Source organism: Anser anser (assembly GCF_964211835.1).
Source record: "Anser anser genome assembly, chromosome: 2".
NCBI lineage: Eukaryota > Metazoa > Chordata > Aves > Anseriformes > Anatidae > Anser > Anser anser.
In genome coordinates, this window is record NC_139721.1 from 110,526,762 (window position 1) to 110,550,250 (window position 23,489).

Below are 23,489 nucleotides of genomic sequence, written 5' to 3' on the forward strand. Positions count from 1 at the left end.
GAGGAGGCTTGCAGAGATTTGGGGGTATTGTGAAGTTTCAAGTACATGTTAAGAAAAAATGCACGTATCGGAATTTTTAGTAAATTATTACAAGTCATGGTCCTGGTTTTGAAAATGTCTCGAAATGAATGGTTTTCTAGGCATATGCAGAGCCAGATGCCAACAGTACTCTGTTGTGGCTCTGCAAAGGAAAGTGAGGGTAAAACTCTTGAAATAATTTTCAACAAACAATATTTCACTCAGAAAGGAAAAAAAAGAAAAAAAAAAAAAAAGAAAGAAAACCTGAAACTCCTCAAACCCATCATAAAGACTTCTGAAAAGTCTAAGACACCATACATGGCCCCATCCACATTCCAAAACTGTTCTGAGACTTCAGCGGCTGCTAAATCAAAATCATAATTCTCCTAGTAATTTCAAAGCTCACTTGCAGATCAGTAACTCCATGGTTTATTTCACCACTGTGATTTCTGTATGATTGTTGTTCTTTTTCTTTCTTGGTTGCTTGCCTTTTTTGCCTTTTCTTTTTTTTTCTTTTTTTTTTCTTTTTAAACAAAACAAAACAAAACAAAAACAACTTGGGACAATATGTATATGGGTGGGAAAATATTTTAAAATTCTCATGGCCTTTAACTGTGGTCTTGGAAATTGACCAATGTAATCATTAGACTGAGAATTAAAGCTGTATTTTGACCACTTTGTATGATTTATATTTTAAACAATGTAGGAACTGTTATGATTTAGGAGGCAATATCAGCATCTAGGACCTATCTCCCTGTTACTTGCCATCATCTGCCTTGCGGTACTGAGTCTTTTTTATTTCTTTGGTATCAAATAACAGATATTGGCAACACAATAGATTAGCTGAGGGATAATCTTTTCAATCACACTGTAATAACCTGCTTCTTCTTCAAATGAAAAGCATACCCTTATCTTACTAGTTTTATCTATTACACATGCATTCAGAAAAAGTCCCTATATTTATGTATTTGTCTGCTTCTGTTTCTAGTCCCAGACTAAAATGGAATTGCCAGGAATTAATGAACATAAAGATTCAGCTTTGGGTCGTGTTTTAGGTGAGTTATTTTACTTGAATGTCTTTTCTTGCTGGATTTTTACCTAGAATCTGTTTCTCACTAAATGAGATGGATTTGGGGAAGATTCCACAAATGAGGTTCACATTTCTGGGTGAAAATTTGTATCCAAGCTATACTGTTTCAGAACACCTTTAGTTTTAAAAAGCTTGCAATGCCAATCAAAGAGACCAAAGACATTGGAAATGTCTGTGGTGCATCAGTACAGGATTTATGGCAATGGTGCGTAGTGGGAGACATCCTGTGAGATGTGGGGCATATGGGATAGATGTGCTGTGGACTTTTCTGACTAATCAGCTATCACCTGTTTGCCAGCAACCATGGTGGTCTGGTACAGTGATCCAGATGTATTTTGAGCTTCATGTTCCCAGGTTTATGGCTGAATCTGAATTTTATGGTTTATGCCCATCTCTAAAATTAATTTACAGTAACACAAAAGGAAAGTGCCTTTGCTTTTCCTTCCAGTTTGAATGCAACATTTTCAATTTACTGTGAGGCACAGCTTCTGTTTCAGCCCTGGAGTATTTCACAAGATTATGGAAGACTTGTTTTGAAAATCCTATCTCCAGTGGTGGGAAAATGGAAAACTTTGGAATACGTGCAATTTTCTTTTTTCTTGTAATTGTTTTGGTGTGATTTATAGGACTAGATCTACAGCTGCCTGTAGATGCTACTTACTAGAAGTACTCTAAAGCAAAAAAAACTGAAAACACAGATACAAACTGCTCTGTCTAAAGTGATGTTGTTATTTTAATAGTAAGTTTGTCTGAAAGTTATGTTTTTCTTTTCTAAAACACACAGGCAAAAATCAAGAGTAAACATATCAAAGCCAGCTCAGTAACAACTTCTGTGGATGATTAAAAACCCATGCCTTTACAATTGGTATGTAATATCATGTGGTGGTTTTTTGTTTTGTTTTGTTTTGTTTTTCTTCACATTTTACTATCACAGTGTAGGAATCGTTTGTGTGCCTGAATGTAGGTACTTCTGCACATATCAAGCAAGACTTAAATTAGCCAACATGTTCTGAAAAAAATAAGTACAACAAGCAAATCTAATAAGGATGTCTTACTGAACTCTACAAAGTGGCATGTGAGAATTATCTTTCATAAAATGTTAGGGATCGACAGAGAGGATGTGATTCTTAAATTGCTTTGGCTGATTTGAAAATTCAGCAGAGAAGCTACTGTTTCTTGGCATTTACTAATGGCATCCTCATTTTCTCCAGGATTTTTATTTGGTGATTTATTTAGATTTCATCAGGGATATTTCTGTAGGTACAGTGTTCTCCTTCTGGAAAGCCCTGTTGCTTTATGTCCTTCTCAACTGGATGACTTTTCAAAATAGAAAGCACCAAAGCCTTCAGGCCTTCAAAGATACCAAACATACGGACTTGAAAGGCACAAAAGAAATATGGGAAACTGAAGTAAGACAACTTGGGCTGGAAGAAGACATGCCTATCCTCATAACTTCACAGACAACAGTAATTCTCATCAGCAAGATACTCTGGAGGAAGGACAAGAGCATAAGCATACTCCAGAGTTAAAGTATGGAAAAGGAGTAAGAATTATTGCAAACCACCTTGATAGACTCGGAGTAATCCTGGTGCAGAACAGATCTTGAGAAGGGGAAAGTTATGGGGGTCTGAACTGGCTGGAGACTGGATAAGAAGCAGAAGCTCTAGGTCTCTTCTGTCACAGGAACCCAGAAAAACCGCACATATAAATAAAAGAATTTCAAGGGGGTGTTGGTACATTGCTACCACAAAAATGTATATTAACCAACTGGTAAAAGGAAATTCAGCACCTGCTGCAAGGGCAGCATGGTAAGAAGTAAAGGATTTCGCCACTGAGCTTAATCCATCTCCCACTGAGTTCCCTGGGAATTGAATTCAGCCTTTTCAAGTCAGAGCAAAGGAAGTTTTCCAAGCTGTTCTCAACGTTTTTATTGCAACAAACAAAGCTACTGGGTAAGGCATAAGCAAAGAAAATAAATAAATAAATAAATAAAAAGCAGATACAGTAATTACCAGCATTGTATGAAGTTATCTAGTAGCAGGCAACAACAAAAAAATGCACACATCTTCTGCTGAATCACCAAGCATTAATTTCAGCAGCGTTTGTGACCCACTGCATGTGCTTGCCACATATGTAGTATGAAGGAGGTTTACTAGACTGAGTATTTCATGAAAATGGACCTTCAAGTGCCAGGTTTCTAATATTCTTGGGAAGAGAAGTCAGGTAATCTGAGGAGGAGTATTAAGGGCCAGATTTTCATGATTAAGCCCCATGGGCCACTCTGAAGTAGCTGGGATCTGGCCTGTGGTCGCTACAGGCAAGGAGCACAGTGAGCTTAGCAAGAGCCTCTTTTTTGCGACTGTGGCACTTGAGAAACTCTTGAGGTAAATAATATTTTCCACATGCCATTTAGTTACTGGGGCACTTGAGAAAATATCTTTGAGACCATTAACCAGACTTGAAAAACTGGGGAAAACCACTGAATTGATACCCTGCTCTGCATTATGTCCTCGTCTCTCTCTCCCCATCACCTGGCTAAAGAGAACTTGGAGTACCTGCCTCGTAAAGCATCTCTCTCCCTCTATCCCACCTGTGATTCCATGCTGGTTTTGTTTAACCACATGGGATATGCTGGGAATTAACACCAGTGCATCCCACCACCTCTGTGACCTTGAATTCAAGGGGCCTTGGAGGGAGGTTTCCTGTGGCTGCACTGCTTCAGTAGTGCAAGGGGTTAACACAGACACCAGTGAGATAATGGAAAATCCTTGGGCAATCCTAAAGTACTGGGAGAAACCAGACTGGACAAAAAAAAAAAAAAAACAGCTTTGCTCTCTCCAGGGCATTTACACTGCCAAGCAGCTTATTTTACGTCCATGTATGATGTGAGCGCGTTGTGAAATGTAACTCACTCGCTAAACATTGTTTTGATGTGTTGTTCAGGACATGGGGAAATAGAAATGGACTGCATTCAATCCCTGTTAAAACAGAGAAACATCTTCTGCAGAATTTATTTTCAGAAGCTTTGCGCTAACTTCATTTTCTTATTAGCTAAAATTGCTAGTGAGCCAGTTTTGGTAATGATGCTAAATGCATTCATGGAAAAAATGTGTCTGTCTGTCTGTGCTCAATGAATTGCCTGTTGTGTCAGCTTAGAGAGAACAAATCTTTACTATGGGATCTGAGGATCTGGGATTATGCCCTAGAGATAATTCACGTGGGAAAAATGTTATAACATATATCATTACAAAAAGGCAAATGTACAGGAAGATAGCATGAAAGTGCTACAGGTAATTAGAGCTGCAGGAAAATAAGGAAAGGAATTCATAACATGCAAGAAAATCTGACGCTAATAGTTGTGATTGCTGAAAATTCAGACCCAAAAAAAAGGATATTGACTCTTTTGGGAATCAAAAGTCCAGAAGAATTATCTTGTAAATATAGATTTTGGGACATTTTTATAACATCATGAAACATTATGAGAGATAAATTAAACTATCTAAAACACACTGGCTCATCAGAAAAGCATGTTTCCCCATCATGGTACATCGATGTTGAAGACTCGGAGCAGTATGTTCCCGTTTTTTCACAGTGTCTGGATTCCCTATTTGTACTACATTCCTTATAATACATCTGTAGTGACATGGACATGGTGCCCATCGCAAATCCTCTTCCTGAAGGAGGAGGTTGTGGGGTATCATGGGAGGCACAGGCCCATGGGAGGTAATGCAACACTAAGAGGCAACTTGGTTTAAGCTGGAACTGCCTCAGCATGAGTGTTTTAGGCCAGTCCAGGAATCCGAGGAATTCTCATTTGGCACAAGCCCAAGCAACAGAGAAAGTCTTTAATGTTATCTGTGACAGGAAAACAAACAAACATACAAACAAAACAAAAACCACAAACAAAAAACAAAGAAAATGTTGTCAAAAAAAAAGAAAGAAGAACACCTGGAAAAAAAATCAGCACTGTGGAAACTGCATTTTTAATGTGAAAGATGTGAAAGTCAGTCTGAAGAAGGGTTACCAAGCTGCTGCCTGGACAGTCTTCAGGGTAGTAGCCCATAACTCCAAGGAACCTGGAAGTTTAAACACTCATGAAGATGGTCTTTTTCTTTTTTTCCCACCTATTCTCCTGCGTGTAGCATGCATTACACAGCTTAAGGAAAGCTGGATCTCTAGAGGAACACTTGTTTGGAAGACTTGAGGAGTATGTGTGGACACCCTGAGTGTTACACAGATTGTAAGGTGGACTGCATTATTTAGGCTAAAAAAACATTCAGTGCTGGATCCTGTCTAACCCTGCAGCCTCGTTTTGAGCACCTTCTACTTGGATGTGAAGCCTGAGCTGTAACCAGCACACTGAGGTGCATCATTACTGGGGTGCATCGTTGCTGATGGGTCAGACAGGTACATGCTGTGGATTTTGGGTCAGCCCAGTTCAGGAGGCTGCTCCTATCTCACAAAACCTTGAAGAGGCTGAGACAAGGTTAATTTGTGGGGTGGGGAAAGTTGTCTCATGCTTTCTTTCAGTGAGCTAGAAAGAAAAGACCTGCATGGGGTAGTAAACTGCCACTGAAGGAAATGTTGGCATTAATCAAGCTGTCGCACTGATGCTCCTAGGAAGTTGGACTTTGGGCTGGCTGGCTGAATTTCTTTAATCAAGGGAGTGCCTCTCGACAGCACTACATTAATGCTGGTTTGATTTATTTTTCTGTAAGTACATAGGACTATGTTGCTTCTGTGTATCTGTCTGTGCATTTCTGTCTCCAATAACTTTGCAGTTTTCAAGCAAATTTGACATAGGAGTAGAAGTGTCTAGGTATTTGCCAGCTTGTTAGCTGTAAAATATCAGAGAGCTACACAAAACATGATAGCTGTGGATGTGTGATGGTTCATTTGCAAGATTATGCTATTGCTGTTCACTCAGGGTTGCCCTCACTTTCCCATTCCTCATTGAACCCTGTCTTCAAAAGCAGTTGATGAAGAGCAGAAGCAGTTCCTGCCAGGAAAGGGAACTGCAGGAGCTGGAGGGACACCTGTGAGGGAGTTCAAAGTCACAGCCTTTCATTGCTCACATCCTACCATCGGTGGAACTGCTTCTAGAGCTGGAAGGCATGGTAGCTGAACTCCTGCATCACTTTTAGGGCTCTTAACAAACTTGGTGAAAACTGGTGGTTTTCTGCTTATGATTAGTTCAGCCTTATGTGGGAAAAATACTTTTGGAAGTGATTTTATTCCTTATAAAAAAACCGTCCATAGTTACTGGAGGGACACAGGCCAGCTTTTGTTTTGTCTCCTCTACTGTTCTCCACTGCTTCACACACTCTTGAAAGTGTTTTACTGTGTCATTACTGATGGAGCATTTCTCTTGTTTTTCCCATTCTGTAGTTACAGTGCTTTTTCTCTTGAGTTACATGACATAATGTTTTGCCTTCATGCGATTTCCTCTCCACCCACCTCTTAGTCAAGAATAAGACCTGTTTAGGTGTCCAGTGCTGTTTCTGTTAGCTATGAAGTAGCAGCCATGTGGTACACTTTCCAACTTCTTTCAAAACCTTATCCAATATGTGCCAAAAACAGAGAGATGAAGTAAATAAAATGAATTAAGTTCTTTAGAAGTCCTAGCTGCCCTTCCACGTTTATGACCTTTGCATAGCCTCAGGAAAACTTTGCACTCAATTTTGGTCTTTGGTGCAGCTGTGCACAAAATGAGTAGGAAAAATACTAAATGAAAATGGCAAGTAGGGACACCTCTGCTGCCCACATTTACAGGTGACTGACTGCAGTGGTGTGGAGGCTATGAAGAATCATGCTCCAGAAATGTTCTTAGGGACTGCTTGTGTCTTCAGCCTGTACGTACAATTCTACTTGTCATGTCACAGGAGATCAGAAGCCAAGTCTGTGGGTAAGCTGGTGGGTCATATCTGTCCCACAGTGCAGAGACAGATGCTTAGGTAGCTGGCATCAGAGTAGACATGCTGATGCCAGCTGATACCAGTAAAGGATGCTGAAGTAGCTGTGCATCTTTGTGCCAGCTAGAGAGCTGAACCAGGAGGAACCCTGAATAAGGCATCCCCCTTGGTGGAGCTCCCTCCTTACTACCATAAGTACCTCTGTGTGACAACGTGAATAAAGAACTAGGAGAATAAAAACATCAGTTGTTGTCCAGGGTGCTTACCTAGCTACGGACTGAGGAGGGTAAGTGAATGAGAGACTGAACCATGTTCATCATCCACAGAGTGAAAAAAAACCACTATATTTTGGTACCTGCTTTGGTGAAGAAATGTTAGAGCTCATTCACTCTGTCTTGTATGCAGCACTCCTCGCAGCTCTCTCCTGCTGAGGCAAAGAAAGTGAGTAATATGAGTAGAGGCTTCTATCCTGTGAGCATTTTTTGTGGGTTTAAAGTAATGTTGGGTTGTAATGGCCTTATGAAACATTTTTGCTCAGTATGCTATACTCCAGAAGCTATTCTATAACACAATAATTATATATGTGCAGAAGGTGTAACTCGATTTCTGTACATACAAATCTGTTTTCAAGAATTCTTGTTATATAAAATTACATAGGTTTGTATCAGAATAAAATCTCTGTATTTTAGCTGACTGTACGTATTTTACAAGAGTTAAGTGGTATCCCATGCTCTGCCCACCCCATTCTTTTCCTTTGGCTTTAATTTCATTTGCTTCATTCAGACCTGAGGTCAAAGAATTTTTAGATTTAATATATGTATCCTGATGGGTATTCTAAGCACGTTTTTGAATCTGGGAATTTAGAAGGATTCCTCTGATGTGTGGAGCTGTATGTCTGAAAAGCCTCAACCTGAACCATTCGGACCTGCAGGCCTTACACTTATGATCACATGCTTTTGTTAATTTGTGCATATGCTTATGGTTCCCTTCAATCTCAGCAGCTGAAGGAATTTAATGTCTGAATATGCTGTTCAGGGTTTAACTGGAGGAACCCAGGTTTTGTGAATGCTGCCCTTGGTTCACACGATGTTATCAAATGGCGAAATGCAAGTGCCCTGTTCTTTCACTCTGTCATAGGTGTCACTGTAACACAGTTATACACCTCCCTTTTTGTGTAACAGCATCCTAACCATGCCTTTGAAAGAACTGAAGTCTTTTAGACCAGCGAGTTGTGTCTTTATAATGCCCGGGGAGCAGAAGCTTTCTGTTCTTCAAGTAAAAGTAAAACAAACACCTCCTTGTAATTAAGATTGAATACCCAGTCATTATTTCCACCCCTTCTGTGTTATAATACTGTAATGCAAGACAGCAGTGTGTGCTTAATACTGTTTTCACAGCACCAGGACTAGGATTGCCTAGCTCATCTTCTCTCAGCACAGACAGGTGAGACTGTAGGCACCTCTTGCTATGGCTGTGCGATGCCACATGATGCAAAATGGCTTCTGCCAGCAACGCTGCAAATCTGCTTTGTTTAGCAGAGAAGCACTTCTGTAAGAAGCTTGATAAATTGTCTTGTCACACGTGGATTAGACTATTGATTTACCAACACTCTTTGTATGTTGACCCAAGAAAACATAGCGGATGCTATTTAGAATATTACTAACCCTCTGCCATATGCATGTTGTCTAGCCTACACTTCAACCCTATCACCTCTCAGCAGATTGCTTTAGACAAGAGATCTCATGGGCAGGGAATCTGCAATGCATATAAGCTTACTTGCTCATTTAATACAAGAGAGTCCTAGACACTGACCTTGTCTATAGCTTCCAGCTTGGCAGGGCTGTAACACTGCAAAGACCTGCAAATCCCTTTTTAACAAGGCTACCTGAACCCCATGGCCCAAGTCCAAGCAGATGAAAACTCGAAGATGTCCAGCAGACCAGTTGCTTACACTATTAAGTAGAAAATTGCCTGACGCTGCACATGTTGGTGTCTGCTTACATGATCCAGTACCAACCCCCAGCATAATAGCATGTCTGTTGTCAGTTCCCCAAACACTGTAAGTATTATTCTGTTAGTGAACTGGGGGAAGGTGTTTTACACGGCAGATATGGAAATACAAACATTTACCCAAGATGCCTCACGATTTGAAGCAAAAACCATATTCCAACAAGCAGAATGTTAATTTTGATTGTTTGAAATAGGCAATTGTTTGTCTTTGGGCCCAACGATCCCCAAAGAGTCTCCACGTGAATGAGAAGGAGTTTCTTTGTCCGTGTGATTGTACCATGCCATTAACAGCTGAAGAAGATTTGAAGATCTATGAAGGTGTTTGGGGAGCACCTTGGGAAGAGAAGGTGTGGTGCCCTGTTCCTACCAGCTACTTCCCAATGCCTTTTCCCTTAGCCCAGCAGCAAACAGAGGGGGGCTGGATAAAAAAGTGAGCAATGTGAGCAACTGGCTGCAGTGGAACTGTTAATTGCCTACAGGAGTTTAATGAGTTATGATGGCAGCCTTCCTTTAGCTGACATCAGCATTTCCAGTGGCTTTAGCATCAGCAGGACTCATTTCTGTGTATTTGATATTTCTGGGCTTTTTAATCATTTCCATAACCACTGTATGAACTGTTTCACGGAAATGCTATTGTGTACTTAATACCAGCAATCAATGTCAAATTTGAGGAAAAAACAAACAAACAAACAAAAAACCACCACACTACACCCAACAAACTCTTAAAAACATGCATTTGGGCCTAGGGCAAAAATAGGTAATAATGACTAGGCCTAAACTGCAGTTCAGCAAAACTCTTATCAATTAGGGGTTACATTTTAATGGAAATAAAACCAAAGATCATTCCCACCTCTGGTTTACACAGACCAACGACCAACAAAGCTCAAAGTAGTGCCAGTTTTAAGTGCATGAGATTTCTAGTAACAAGACCTTGCTTTCGTCTTACCTAGAAATAACCTGTGTGTTACAAATTATACCTTGTTTTATTTCATCGGTGATAAGGGAGGAATTCCACAGAAATCTCTAGGAGTTACATTTAAAAGCAATAGCCCAGTAACCTGGGAAATTTGCTACTCTACTGCCTATTATACATATATATATATATTATATTGCCTATTATATATATATATTTAAATATTTCCAGGGCTAGGGACTTCTGAACTGCTTAGAATTTCCTTTTTTTTTTTTCCCCTTCTTTTGGTGCTGCCTTATGCATGATGTTACTCAGCTTCTATCACATTAGGTCAAACGATGTCCTATTGCAGAATGTGATATTCCCTGGTACACTGTGCAATGTAACAATCTCTTCAGCTTCTAAATAGAAAGCGACAAGTACTCTTGAAACCTGGATATTTTGCTGCATTGTTGTTTAAAGATTTGGAGTGCCTGTTGACATAGCAGTTAGTCACATATTAAGTCTTCATATAACAACAATAAAGTGCAAAAACTCAGTATCCACAGTGGGTATAGTTAAAATTGTCATCCTGTTGTTAGCTTTACATTCAGATCAATTAAAAATCAAACCACTGAAGTCCCTGCAAGACCACCAAAAGCTAAGCCAAATAAACTCCTCTGAAGTCACCCTCTGAAGCTGGTGGAAGATGTGCTCCAATAGATATCTGAAGGGTAGGGATTCTGGACAAGAGTCCTTGCGTAAGAAACCATGGCCTCCGAGCCTGCTAGCTCCAGGGACTGACAGCCAGAGCTGCTCAGCTGCGTTATTCTATGCAAGCTGGAGGGGGAAAGTCACAGATGTATAGACAAAGGTGGTGTCCTTTGTGCAGCAGGCTCTGAAAAATTCAAGGACATCACCAGCATCGTGAGCATGTGCACAGAAGAGGAAAGCAAGCAAGCGTGGGAGTGGAAGGGCAGAATACCTGGGTGTGTAGGTATCCCTGGCATGCAGGGACGGAGGTGGTATGTAGTTGCCATATCACTGCTGCTGATGTAAAATTTCTGCATGTATCCCAACCACATGTAACAAAATAACAAGGTTAAAGGTATAATGGGTATGGATTAGTTTGCAAATCCTATTTTGTAATATGAAACATGGCTAGCATTGTGGCTTCTAGGCATGAGAAATTAAACTCAGGAATGAAAATCAACAACCTGTGACTGTGTGAGATTAGAAACACTGCCCACAAATTACACCAAACATTACCAAAAGAAAAAGAAAAGCAGTCAATCAAACTGTTGCTGGGCAACCAGCAGATAACTTGTCATATAGAAGGGAATTATGCTGCTCTGTTGTCCACAGTCACCAACATAATGATCTCCAAGCAGGCTCCATTCTGGCTTCAGCCTTGCAGGTTCTTTTGGTGCACAGATATCCCGAGACAGTTGATACATGAAGACAGATGGGCAAAGTACCAGTGATGAAAAACACTGCCTGCTAAGTTTTATGGAAACTAGTGCAAAAGGATATTCAGAAGTGAAGTCTAATTAGAAGAACTGCTTGCTGGTGTGTAGCTTTCTGGGTATTTGCTGTTCCCTATTTGGGCAGAAAATAAAACATTTCCCAAAGTAAGGAGGGAAAATATTTCTCATGGAGAAGGCTGCATTTTGTCTGGATTTCATTCTCTGCTTTTGAGAACAGGGCAGGGTAAATGATTTGATCTTTGTAGGCTGACTGCCAGTTAAAAAAAAAAAAAAAAAAAAACAAACAAACAAAAAAAACAACTCCACAAAATTCCAAATGCCCAAGCAGTACTTCCCAGAACAGCTGTTGAAATTTTTGTTAGTGATAATCTCCATGTCTGATTCAATGGATTACATAAATATCCCTTACAACGGAGAACACTGTCAGGAGAAACAGGATTCCTTGCCTCAAAAGGTTCTTTAATCAGCTGTTGAAGATACTTTCTGAAAGATCACAAACCTTTTCGTCAAGCATGTCCCAACTGTACATTTTTACCATCACTGTTCTTTTCTTGTTGACAGTCTTCATAGGTAATGTTTGATGTTTCTCTCCCAAAGGATCTTAAGGGTTCTAAGTAGTATGATCTCTCCTCTCCTGTCCTCTCCTGTCCTCTCCTGTCCTGTCCTCTCCTCCCCTCTCCTCCCCTCTCCTCTCCCCTCCTCTCCTCTCCTCTCCTCTCCTCTCCTCTCCTCTCCTCTCCTCTCCTCTCCTCTCCTCTCCTCTCCTCTCCTCTCCTCTCCTCTCCTCTCCTCTCCTCTCCTCTCCTCTCCTCTCCTCTCCTCTCCTCTCCTCTCCTCTCCTCTCCTCTCCTCTCCTCTCCTCTCCTCTCCTCTCCTCTCCTCTCCTCTCCTCTCCTCTCCTCTCCTCTCCTCTCCTCTCCTCTCCTCTCCTCTCCTCTCCTCTCCTCCTTTCCATTTATATAATTTCTAGTGACATTCAAAATAATTACTCATTATCATCAATGCCACTGCTTTTCATGGTATCTCTCTAAATTTCACAAACAGTCCCTTTGTCTCCTCATCTTAACTTCTTGTACTGGTCAGATTTGAGTATGGCCTATGAATCTTTTATATTACTGGGCTTTTTAACACATGCGTTTTTCAGCTGTGCCATCTTTCAACTTTTCTTTAGTACTTTGCATGAGAATGAAGGTGTGGTGGTTTTATTGTATGTTACCTCCAGTTGCTCTATATGAGTGATTGGAGCAATTTCTGCCATATAAGTGGCATCAATGCTCTTCTGAAAGCTGTATGTCCACCCTTCCTCACACAAGAAGGAATGAAATCTAGGTTTTTGTGGCTGAAGGGAGGACACTAGACACTCTCATGCCCTTGCACAAGACCAGTTCAAATGCCCCCAGTGCCAGCAGTGACAGGTTTTATGCAGTTTGAGCTCTGTTCCTATAGGAGTCTTTCCAGCTGCACCGACAAATAGACCTTGCCGTGCAGCCATTCCGGTCATGCTCGTGTCAGTTGTGACTGGTTTTGAACTCAGGCATTTGGTACTTGGACACTTCAACTCTAATCCAATTTTCACTTAAGAAAGAGAGAGAGAGAGAATGCTATTTGTTCATGGTCATCATAAAAACATAAATCCTGCTGGATCTCTTCAGGGAAGACTTGGCTCAGACAGGTACAAATGCTCCAGAGAAGGTTAGCACAGACCTGACACTCCAGGCTTACCGCTGCTGCCCTTTACTCAGTCACCCACAGCTACAGTAATTGGATCTTTAGGTACAGGTTAATGGGATAATTAGCCAAACGAGATCAAATTCGTACGCTGCGTAGAAATGGATGGTTGCTGTCTCACAGCCACCTGTTGTATGCTTCTAGGGCAACCTGCATTTCTTTTCAATGGGCAATAAAGCAGGAGATGAATTAGATGTGGGTGATTCTGCCTGCTCATGGTGGTGAGGACAGCTTCACTTGTATTGCATTTTAAAAAGCAAATAATACAATTAGCACTTGTGGCTGGAAGCATATTGGCAGGAAGGGCTTCTGCTCATTGCTCTCTCGAGGCAGGCCAAGCACTCGAGCCTCAACAGCCTCCACAGCTTCCATTCAAGGCCATTTGTAGGAAACAATGCTGCCAAGAGAAGGGCTGTCTGCTAAACTGTCCTCATGCAGAGGACCCTGAAGACTCCTAATTTTTGGTAATTTTGTACTAGAACTGAAATAAACAGTTTGGGTCACAGGGAGCTTGCATGTAGACCTGCATTTCCTCCTAATGCATGGTTGACATAGATCTGACTGATGGATTGCCTTGCTAGGGTGAGGGGGTAGAAAGCATACATTCAGATCTAAACAATTCCAGGAATCTTCCTGAAGAAAAGAAAAAAAAATTAGGTTTTAATTTAGGTTTCTAGGACTACCATGAATGCTTTGCATTCAGAGATCACCTTTTGCATCATGGCATTAAAAATCTTGGTGACATGAATGGACTTAGATTCTTATAAGAGTGTTGCCGGAGACTGTTCTCCTTACACTGTTAGACAGAGAAGTCTACAGAGTAATTTTTAACCAATGCTAGAAAGATATTTTGTGGTAGATTTAGGAATGCCATCCCAGTCTTCAGACTTTTTCTACTGACTCAAGAGGCCATCTTCAGCAAACTGAGTGATTCACACAGAGTGGCTTGATAGGAATGTGTTTGAATGAGCTTCCTGTCTATTTGTCACAGTTTATGGCTTTTTAATAACAAATCATGATTACTCTGAATTATTAAGCCAGAATTCCCCATAAATCTTTCCAAACCAATCTCTATTTATATCCTGGGGAGGAACCTGTTTGCTGTTTTTGTTCATTCCATTGTTGTTAATTCATGGATTATTATTAGATAGCTTTAAAAAAATTAAAATGGTGTCAGAGAGAGGATTTTGTTTGCAAACTCATGGCTTCTTAACCTCTTTTTTTTATTATTATTATTTTTTCCTGTGACAGAGGGCCTTCATGGTTTATGCTGCAGGCTCCTTTATGTGGTGTGGAGACTTACTACTGATGGTGTAAACTTGCACCCAGGAGAGCAAGGCATCTGCCAAGCAGCAGACATGACTCCAGCGTGGTGCATCCAGCTAGTTGTAACCCAGCCCAAGAAGGGGATAATCTTGCTGATGAAGTCCGGCACACTTGCAGCTTGCCTGCCAGCAGCACAAACTAACTTAAAATTAGATCAATTATCTCCATACTACCTCAAAGTCACACCTGACATTACAGTAGAGACACAGACTAGATCCATTTTTTTCCCATTTGCTGCAATTAGAAGCAGTAGCTGTCAAGGAGCTAGAAATAATGTGACATCTATGCAGAAAAACATCCTGAACAGGCAACATGGCTTCAGCAAGGGCAAATCATGCCTGACCAATCTGGTGGCCTTCTGTGACAGAGGGACTGCATCAGTTGACAAGGGAAGACTGATCAAGACTACTAGGACTTCTGTAAGGCCTTTGACACAATCCCACATGACATCCTGATCTCTAAATTGGAGAAATACAGATTGGAAGGGTGGACTATTTGGTGGATAAGGAATAGGCTGGATGGCCCCAGCCAGAGAGCTGCTGTCAATGGCTCTACATACAGGTGGAGGCTGCTGATGAATGGTGTCCCTCAGGGATCCACCTTGGGAGAGGTGGAGTGGTGCAGCTGATACATCAGAAGGAAGGAATGGCATCCAGGACAAGCTTGAGAACTGGGCCCACGTGAACCTAATGAGGTTCAACAAGGCCAAGTGCAAGGTGCTGCACCTGGGTTGGGGCAATCCCAGGCATGAAGACAGACTGGGAGAAGAACTCACTGAGAGCAGCCTAGCAGAGAAGGACTTGGGGGTTCAGGTGGATGAAAAGCTCGGCATGAGCCAGCAGTGTGTGCTTGCAGCCTAAAAAGACCCTGGGCAGCCTGGGCTGCATCACCAGAGGGGTGGCCAGCAGGTGGAGGGACGTAATTGTCCCCCTCTGCTCTGCTATTGTGAGGCCTCACTTGGAGTGTTGCATCCAGGTCTGGGGCCCCCAGCACAAGAAGGATGTGGAGCTGTTAGAGTGGGTCCAGAGGAGGGCCACGAAATTAATCAGGGGGCTGGAGCACTTCTCCTGTGAAGAAAGGTTGACAGAGCTGTGGATGTTCAGCCTGCAGAAGAGAAGGCTCCAGGGCGACCTCATTGCAGCCTTTCAGTACCTAAAGGGGGCTTATAAAAAGGATGGAGAACAACTTTTTACATGGACAGATAGTGATAGGACAAAGGGGAATGGTTTTTAAAAAAAGGGGAGATTTAGATTATATGTTAGGAGGAGATTTTTTACTCAGAGAGTGGTGAGGCACTGGCACAGGTTGCCCAGAGAAGCTGTGGATGCCCCATCCCTGGAGGTGCTCAAGGCCAGGCTGGATGGAGCTTTGGGCAGCCTGGTCTGGTGGGAGGTGTCCCTGCCCATGGCAGGGGGGTTGGCACCATGTGGTCTTTAAAGTCCTTTCCAACCCAAGCCATTCTATGATTCTATGAATACATTTAGACTTTTCTTTCTTGCAAAACTCGCAGAGCATCTTGTTACAAGCTTAGAAATAACATGGATTTGTGAAGGCATACAGAAAGAAAGGATGTAGTGAACCTTTACTAAGACTCTCTGAAAAGTTAAAAAATAAATAAATTAAAAATTAGAAAAAAAAATCAGGTTGTGTTTATTTCCAGTAATAGACTGCGGTTTTCAGTCAGCTGGTTTATGAGAGAGTTGGGACTGAAAGCTGTGTTTTTCTTAACTGGTTCAGCCTCTCCTATACGTGACCAGCATGGATCCAGAACCTGCAAGATACTGATAAATCTATCAGAAGCAAAGGCATTCATCATCTCATAGAAAGTGCTCATTGTCTAGTAGCACGAGGCCATGATGTTTGTACAGTCTTCTAAATTGGTGAAAGCATTAATTACACTGAATAATGGTAACCCTGGTATCTTGGCAGACATCTGAAACCTTGGATAATTATAGTTTCTGTTAAACAAATTTTAGTTCTTCTCTGGATTTTGAGTTTAGGGGACAGAAATAATTTTCAGATAACCCAGTGTCTGAGAAACCAGGATGTGAATAACTGCAAGTTTACCTGAGCTAAAATGACTGATATACAGGAGTAAATGACTTTTTCTAATGACTTCTGATGAGATCATGTATTTTTCCTAACTCTGAGGAGATGGAAAGCATTGAAATTCAGTGCAAAAACAAACCAAACAAACTTGCAAAACACACTTCTAGCAAAGGAGCGCAACATAACGGAACATGAAATTAAAAGAAAAAATGGAATCAGTCTTGATGAGGATTGGAAAATCTACATGTCAGCAAAAATAAACTTGTTACTTAATAAGGTTAATAATAGATAAAGTCCCCTAAAGATAAATTGCTATCACAGTTGACGACCATTTTATTAAAATGTTAATGGCCTGAGGCAAAAGCAAACTGTTCCCTTAATCTGCCAGAAGAACTGCTTTCTCAGGAATTATATACGCCAGAGCACTTGGGATCTGAGCTAACTGTAATAAGCATGTTTGAAAACTGGAGCATCCACAGCTTGTGAAATTGTGACTAAAAAAGAGCGGGTCTCACATGTCTCAAAATGGCTGTGTCCTTCTCTGCCAAACAAAACTTTGACTTGCATTTTAGAATGAAAGTCTGTCGGATTCAATTGCTGCAGTCAAAACAGCTGAAATGTCAGTGACTGAAGAAAGGATTTTCTCTTTGCCTTCTCCATACAAACTGTGAAAGAGGTGTAGCCTAACAAATACAATTCCTGTGGTAGCAGACAGAATGAAAACAAGTTTTCATCAGCATCTCTAAGCATGGCAAAACTACGAAGCGACCTAGCAAGTATGCTAAGCATTCAGTGAATTGTGATGGATTGCAGTATGATTTGTTTGGGCTGAGAACATCAACAAAAAACCTGTGCAGGATTTGACAAAAGCTCAGCTGTGAGAGACTTTTTCTGTGAGCATAATATCAGCTCGAAACACAAAGGAGCTGGTGAAGTTGAGTTCACATCCTGTCTTTCCTTGTGACACATGAAATGCATATTCCTTAAAACCTTTGGACACCTGAGCAATGAGAATGGAAAGGTAAAGCAGAAAGTGTTTGTGATGCTAAATGCTGTATTTCTTCTCAATTTGTCTAAATGGCAAAGGTACAAAAAGTACATAAAAGCTATGTTATCAATATACGCCTAAAACCCAAATCTCCTCTCTGAAAATTTGCATGAAATAAATGAGAATGAGAAAGATTAACTCAGTTTAGCAAAGCCAAGATTGTTTCCACCTTTGCGGAGGCAGGAATATCCTGATTTCCAAATCATTTTAGTGTGGGGGACCCAGGAACCTGGGATGCTCTGGTTTAGTTCCACGACTGAAGCCTGTTCATGTGTGCAGGAGGCATTCATACTCTGTTAAGTCTGGTTTGGGGAGGAATATAGTCAAACTTTATTTCCTTATGTCTTTCTGTTAGCGAGGTCTGTGACAACAATGGGGGAAGTTTTGCTGTAGGTTTTTGGGGCAGAGGGACCCATGTTCCACTACAGTCAAGGGGGACTCTGGGAAGAGGCAGAAAAGGCTTCACCCTGACCCAGAAGGAGGATGTTGGTATGTGTGTGCAAGTATGCACTCGAAGTCCCCTAGTGAGAAAACACAAGGATTTATGCCATCTTCTTTTTGGTAGATTTTTTTTCTTATTGTAACCACTCTTCATATCCTTAACCTAAATTCAGTTATTAACATGGGTTCTCCGCTTTTACTCAAAGACTGCAACTGGTTTTAGATGCCTTTCTGAAGGGAACAGAAGGCCCAATATGCTGAATGGTGCCACTTCATAGGGAATTCTGCTGACTCCCTGGGGCCCAGGTTAGAGATGTGAAGAGAAAGCTTCTGTCCTGGTGTGGCCCTCAGATTATTACTCATTATTGATTCACATAGGCTGTGTTGAAGTTCGAACAAGAAATTCATGGGCAAATGAGAGAGTTCAGGGCCTTGGGACAATCGGTTAAGGGATCAAGATGACAGGTAGTGTTTTCCTCTATGCCTCCAGTTGCAGGGAATGATGAGGGGAGAAACAGGACGAGACAGCAGATCAATACCCAGCTCCAAGCCTGGTGTCACTGGCAGAACTTTGGTGGGTTTATTTTGATCACGGGTCATTTTTCAACGGAGGATGACCTGGGCAACTACAGGCCTGTTGGTTTGACCTTGGGGCTGGGGAAGGCTGTGGAACAGATAACTTGAGTGCCATCATGCAGCACATACAGGATAACTAGGTGATCAGGCCCAGTCAGCATGGGTTTATGAAAGGTGAGTCCTGCTTGACTAGCCTGATTGCCTTCTGTGACAAGGTGACCCACTCAGGTGGGTAGCCAGGCCCAAAGAGTTGTGGTGAATGGAGTTAAATCCAGTTGGAGGCTGGTCACTATTGGTGTCCCCCAGGGCTCAGTACTAGGGCCAGTTCTCTTTAATATTTTTATCGATGATCTGAATGAGGGGATCGAGTGCACCCTCAGTAAGTTTGCAGACGACACCAAGTTAGGTGGGAGCATTGATCTGCTTGAGGGTAGGAAGGTTCCTGAGGGTAGAGATCTGTATAGGCTGGATCGATGAGCTGAGGCCAACCGTATGAGGTTCACCGAGGCTAAGTGAGGTCCTGCCATGGTTTAGGGGTAGACTTAGCCATGGTTGAACTTCAGGGTCTTGGAGGTCTTTGCCAACCTAAATGGTTCTATGATTCTATTTAAAGTGAAGCTTTGTCATGTCCTTTGTCTTTATAAAACAAAAGACTAAGGTTTCATGGATGTGTATCTGTTAGCATCACCGTGCTTTTTGTAGAACTTTCTGTGCCAGTTGACAGCATACAGAGACAGCATACATACTTTGGTGTGGAGATACAAAATAAGATCTGTAATGCTGTCTTTTTTTTCTCTTTGTCACACATGTACATACACTTGTTATCCTCTAGTGTCTGGTTTCCAGGCCAATTATTAGCTTTCCTTTAGAGAAACTGCAATTTGTTGGGCCCAATTGATTTAACTACCTTGCTACACCTGCAGTTCATTTAGTCATTTCCTTCCACAGCAGATATCAGTCTTCCTGAAAAAAATGGGATATTTTTTTTTCTTTCAGCTTTAGTATAACAAAAATGGTTACTTTGTGTTTTCTATGTGAGTAGCATTGTCAGCTCTGAAATAGCTTCTCTTTGATATATAAATTACTACCTAATTGTAGTTAATAAACATAATGGGGCAAAAAAAGATGGTGTCTGGGGGTATTTCTGCACAGATTGAAATGAGCCATGCACTCAAACACCTTTCCACCAGTGTTGATTGCACCTATTCCATTTGAGGCTTTTGCTGTGCTTGGAAGAGATTAAGTTCAGGTCATCTGCTCATGGGCTAGCCTGTTCTCAACTATGCCTGATTTGTCTGTGCTGCATCAGGATATTAGGTCCATGCTAAAGCCCTACGAGTGTTCTCTCCCACCATGAGAGGCTCCAGAGCTGAGCCCATCTTTGTGCTTGAGAAAGAACCATGCATTTGCAATAGGTCCCCTCTGTGCTTAGGTGATAGGATAAACACTTTCTGTGTGTCTGCCTCATTCTATTTTTTTAATTAATTTATTTTTTTTTTTCTCCAGAGAACAACTCCAAATGTGTGTTGCCTGCTGAGTGTGGCCCAGCAGCAGCATGTGCAAGTCTGCCCTGTGCATGGGAGGCTGGAGGACAGCAGGTAAGCAATGGCATCTTCCTTGATAGCAACCACCTAATATGCTCCTTTTTCAGTCCTAAGTAAATCAAGCTGTTTCTTCAAAGCAAGAAGTAAAGGCAAGGATGCAGAGTAAGCAAGCACTGCAAAATTTTTAACAAATAAGATCATGTCTCTTGTGGGGAAAAGAAGCCTTTTATCACCTTTCCCTTCTAACCTAATGGCTGATGTGCAATGTTGCAAGAAAGAAGTGGTACTGTTTGGTGCTAAGTGGAGGTGAGAGGAAGTAGCTAAGCTGCTGCACAGCTTTATTAGATAGCAGCACTTCCATGTTGTGGTGTCAAGAAATACAGTGCAGCAGCACAGCCCCCAGAGTTTGGAGTTTGTTTATTTATTTATTTATTTACCTATTTATTTATTTATTTATTTATTTATTGTAGCTGACATCACCCACTTAAAAAGTGTGCACTGGACTGGCTCCTTTTTGCTTTTGCAACAGCAGCAGTGATTTTGCAATAGTTGTAACATCATTCAAAAGCAGCAGCATCTGGAAAGGGTGTTGGACAGCAGACTTTCAGAGGACCTTCCCAGAGAGCTCTGCAGCAAGTCTGGTGTGTGGTGGGCTTGTCTGCCTGGGATTGTGGATGCAGCAGAGGGGGTATGCTCTCCATGCTGGAGTCAGCGGCCACAAAGCCGCTGGAGGGGTGGCAGGGACTGTCGTCCATGCGCCGGGGCTGGCCTACCAGCTCTCACCTGAAGGTGACAGCCTCTTGCCTGGAAGAGCCAAGTCAGGGATGACACAGCCAGATTTTTAGCAGAGCTTGGGAGAAGCGCTGTGCTTTTGCAGCTCTACAGCTGTCAGACCAAAGCTCCCTCATGCCTGGCCAGCTCAGGCTCTAGCGTATGAACATGTGCTGGTTTGTGCCTGGCCGAGGGTGTCCAGAAAAGCTTAGTGATGGAAATTAACAGCTTCCATTATAGCACTTTAACTTCCCCGTGTAGGCAAACCCTCAGAAGCCCCACTAACCCAAGTTTAGACCATAATTTGAACTCTCTGGCAAAGGTACACCCAAACTGAATGCGGAAAATCTCTATGATGAGCAGTAACAGTGCATATAAAATAAAATAACAGCAGGACTGGGGAATAGCAATGGCACATCTTTCCTTCCAAATTGAATTGTTCACTTCACTGTGAGAAGGAATGATTATCACATTTATTGTGTTTGGCTCAATTAGGCTGGAATCTTAGGCCAGGAACCTTTCTTTTTACATTTCTGTAAATGTTGTCCATGTATGGCTGTGTCAGCATTGATTGTGCTATCATGTAGTTGCCACAGCTGTCCGCCTGAATTGGAAAATGCAAACCAGAACAAGCCTCTTATATCATTTCAATAGGGTATTGCTCTTCATTGCAGTAGGGATAGAAGTATGGGCTGAAATTGTTCCTTTTGTACACAGTGCGTGTTTACTCCTGGTACCTATTATAACAATGTGTGTTGAGAACATATACACAGGGAGGTTACAAGATGTGCACGACTTTTGTAAACTGACTATATATAGACTTATGTATATATTTATATATATAGGCATATGACATAATGAGACCAGAGTAGTTAACGGTGAAACTTGTGGTAGACTCTGGTGTTTTATAGCGCAGAGAAATGAGCAGAAGATAAATACCTATTGTGGACTGGAAAGGTACATTCAGTTTAGTTAGCTGAGAGTCTGTGTGTGACTATCTTCAGTAGACTCTTACCAATTTCCTAGGCAGGATTGCATGTTTTTAAGAGCTATACATTTAAACACCTAAAGAGAGGCTCTCTCAAAGACATTGGTCTTCATGCTCCACTTGCAGAAATTTGGTTTCACAATAGGAGAAGGCCAGGATCAAACATGCAAGAAGTAGAGCTTTCCCACTTTTAGGGGTCTGGGAAGTCCTCAAGGGAGAAAGTAGGTACATTCGTGTAAGATCACTCAGGCGTCTCTGAAGTGTGACCATTTGGATGTGGGATACATCAGTGGCTGGGAATGTTGTATCAGAATGACCCAGAATGAGCAAATTATTTACTGTTCCAAACCTTTCTCAACTGGGAAGGCATTTAATTCTTTGATCACTACCCATGACCGATAAGGGTGAATTGAAGAAACCCTGGAAACTCAATCTACATTTCTAGAAGCTGATTCATGTCCTTTTCCTCTGATCCCTTTTTTTTTTCTTCTTCTTTTTTTTTTTTTTTTCATTTTCTATATGAAAAGATTGCAAAGCATAAAGAACCATAAGAACCATAAAGAACCATAAAGAACCATAAATTACCAATGTGTAAATAATGCAAAGTGATAAGTGAGAGATAATACATATCTTGAGCACTAGGAAAAATTCTGGGAGAAAGCAGACTACCTTGGTAAGAATGATATCAGAGATCAGATTGATGATACAGAAGTGTATCAAGGGACAGAGTAGGGTTAAAACAGTACGTGCTGCCTTTCAAAATTTTCATTTAGGACTCCTGGTATTAGATAACATTTCTATATCCAGCCAGAGATCGGAACAAAATCAATGCTGAAATGTATGTGGGACAGTTTTTGGATTGGAAAAACAGTTTAGAAAGAGAATGTTTTATCTGACTAGCAAATACAATAATAAAAGGCACTCAAATAAAACTTCAGTATGCCATCACGGGAAGCTGAGGTGAACCAGAATACACGACAGAGGAAGAGGATGTAAAGCAAAATGTCATGTTTCAAATTCATTAGAGATGCAGAATAAGGTGAGTCTGACTGTTAGCCCAGTTTATCTTTGTGTCCTGACCAGTGAAAGGTGGAACAGAGTAGCACAGAGGAGTTTCATTAAAAACGCACTGGTAGTGTTTGGGGTTTCATTTCCTCCTAAAACTAATTGCATATTTGTTGGGAAAATCTCTCTTAATGCTCACCGTACATGAGTCTGTATCGTCATTGTTGCTGCACAAGGAAAACAAAGTTCACAATTTAAATATACGAAAAATGAGAACAGGTGATACATGAAAGCCTGATGGTGTTGTGGTGAGGATATCCAAGGAGCATTGGACAGGGCGAAACCACTCTGGCAACAATACCAGGTTCATTGCTATTTTGGCTAGCCACATGAGAGATGGCTAGTCCAGAAATGCCAACAGAAAAACCCTGCTCCCTAGAGTGGTTCAAGCCACAAAGTGTTTTATGATACTCAGGCAAATAGCTGAGACTAGAAGTATACCCTGAACCATAGGACAAGACCAGTCCAGACCTAGAGCAGTGCCCTAGGTATGTCTGCAACATACAGGGTAGGTACATACAACATGTGCAGGTCAACATCTAAG

The 23,489-nt window shown here is 41.5% G+C and overlaps 1 protein-coding gene across 1 annotated transcript in view; it reads left to right on the forward strand.

Annotated features, from left to right (window-relative positions):
- The window catches only part of LOC310894206 (uncharacterized protein), a 182,138-nt gene that overhangs the window by 118,580 nt on the left and 40,069 nt on the right, over positions 1 to 23,489 (forward strand). Inside the window, exons 7-8 of the mRNA XM_083824066.1 lie at positions 1,007 to 1,073; positions 20,084 to 20,175. Of these exons, the coding sequence (XP_083680192.1) occupies positions 1,007 to 1,073; positions 20,084 to 20,175 (159 nt within the window). The remainder of the gene's footprint in view (positions 1 to 1,006; positions 1,074 to 20,083; positions 20,176 to 23,489) is intronic.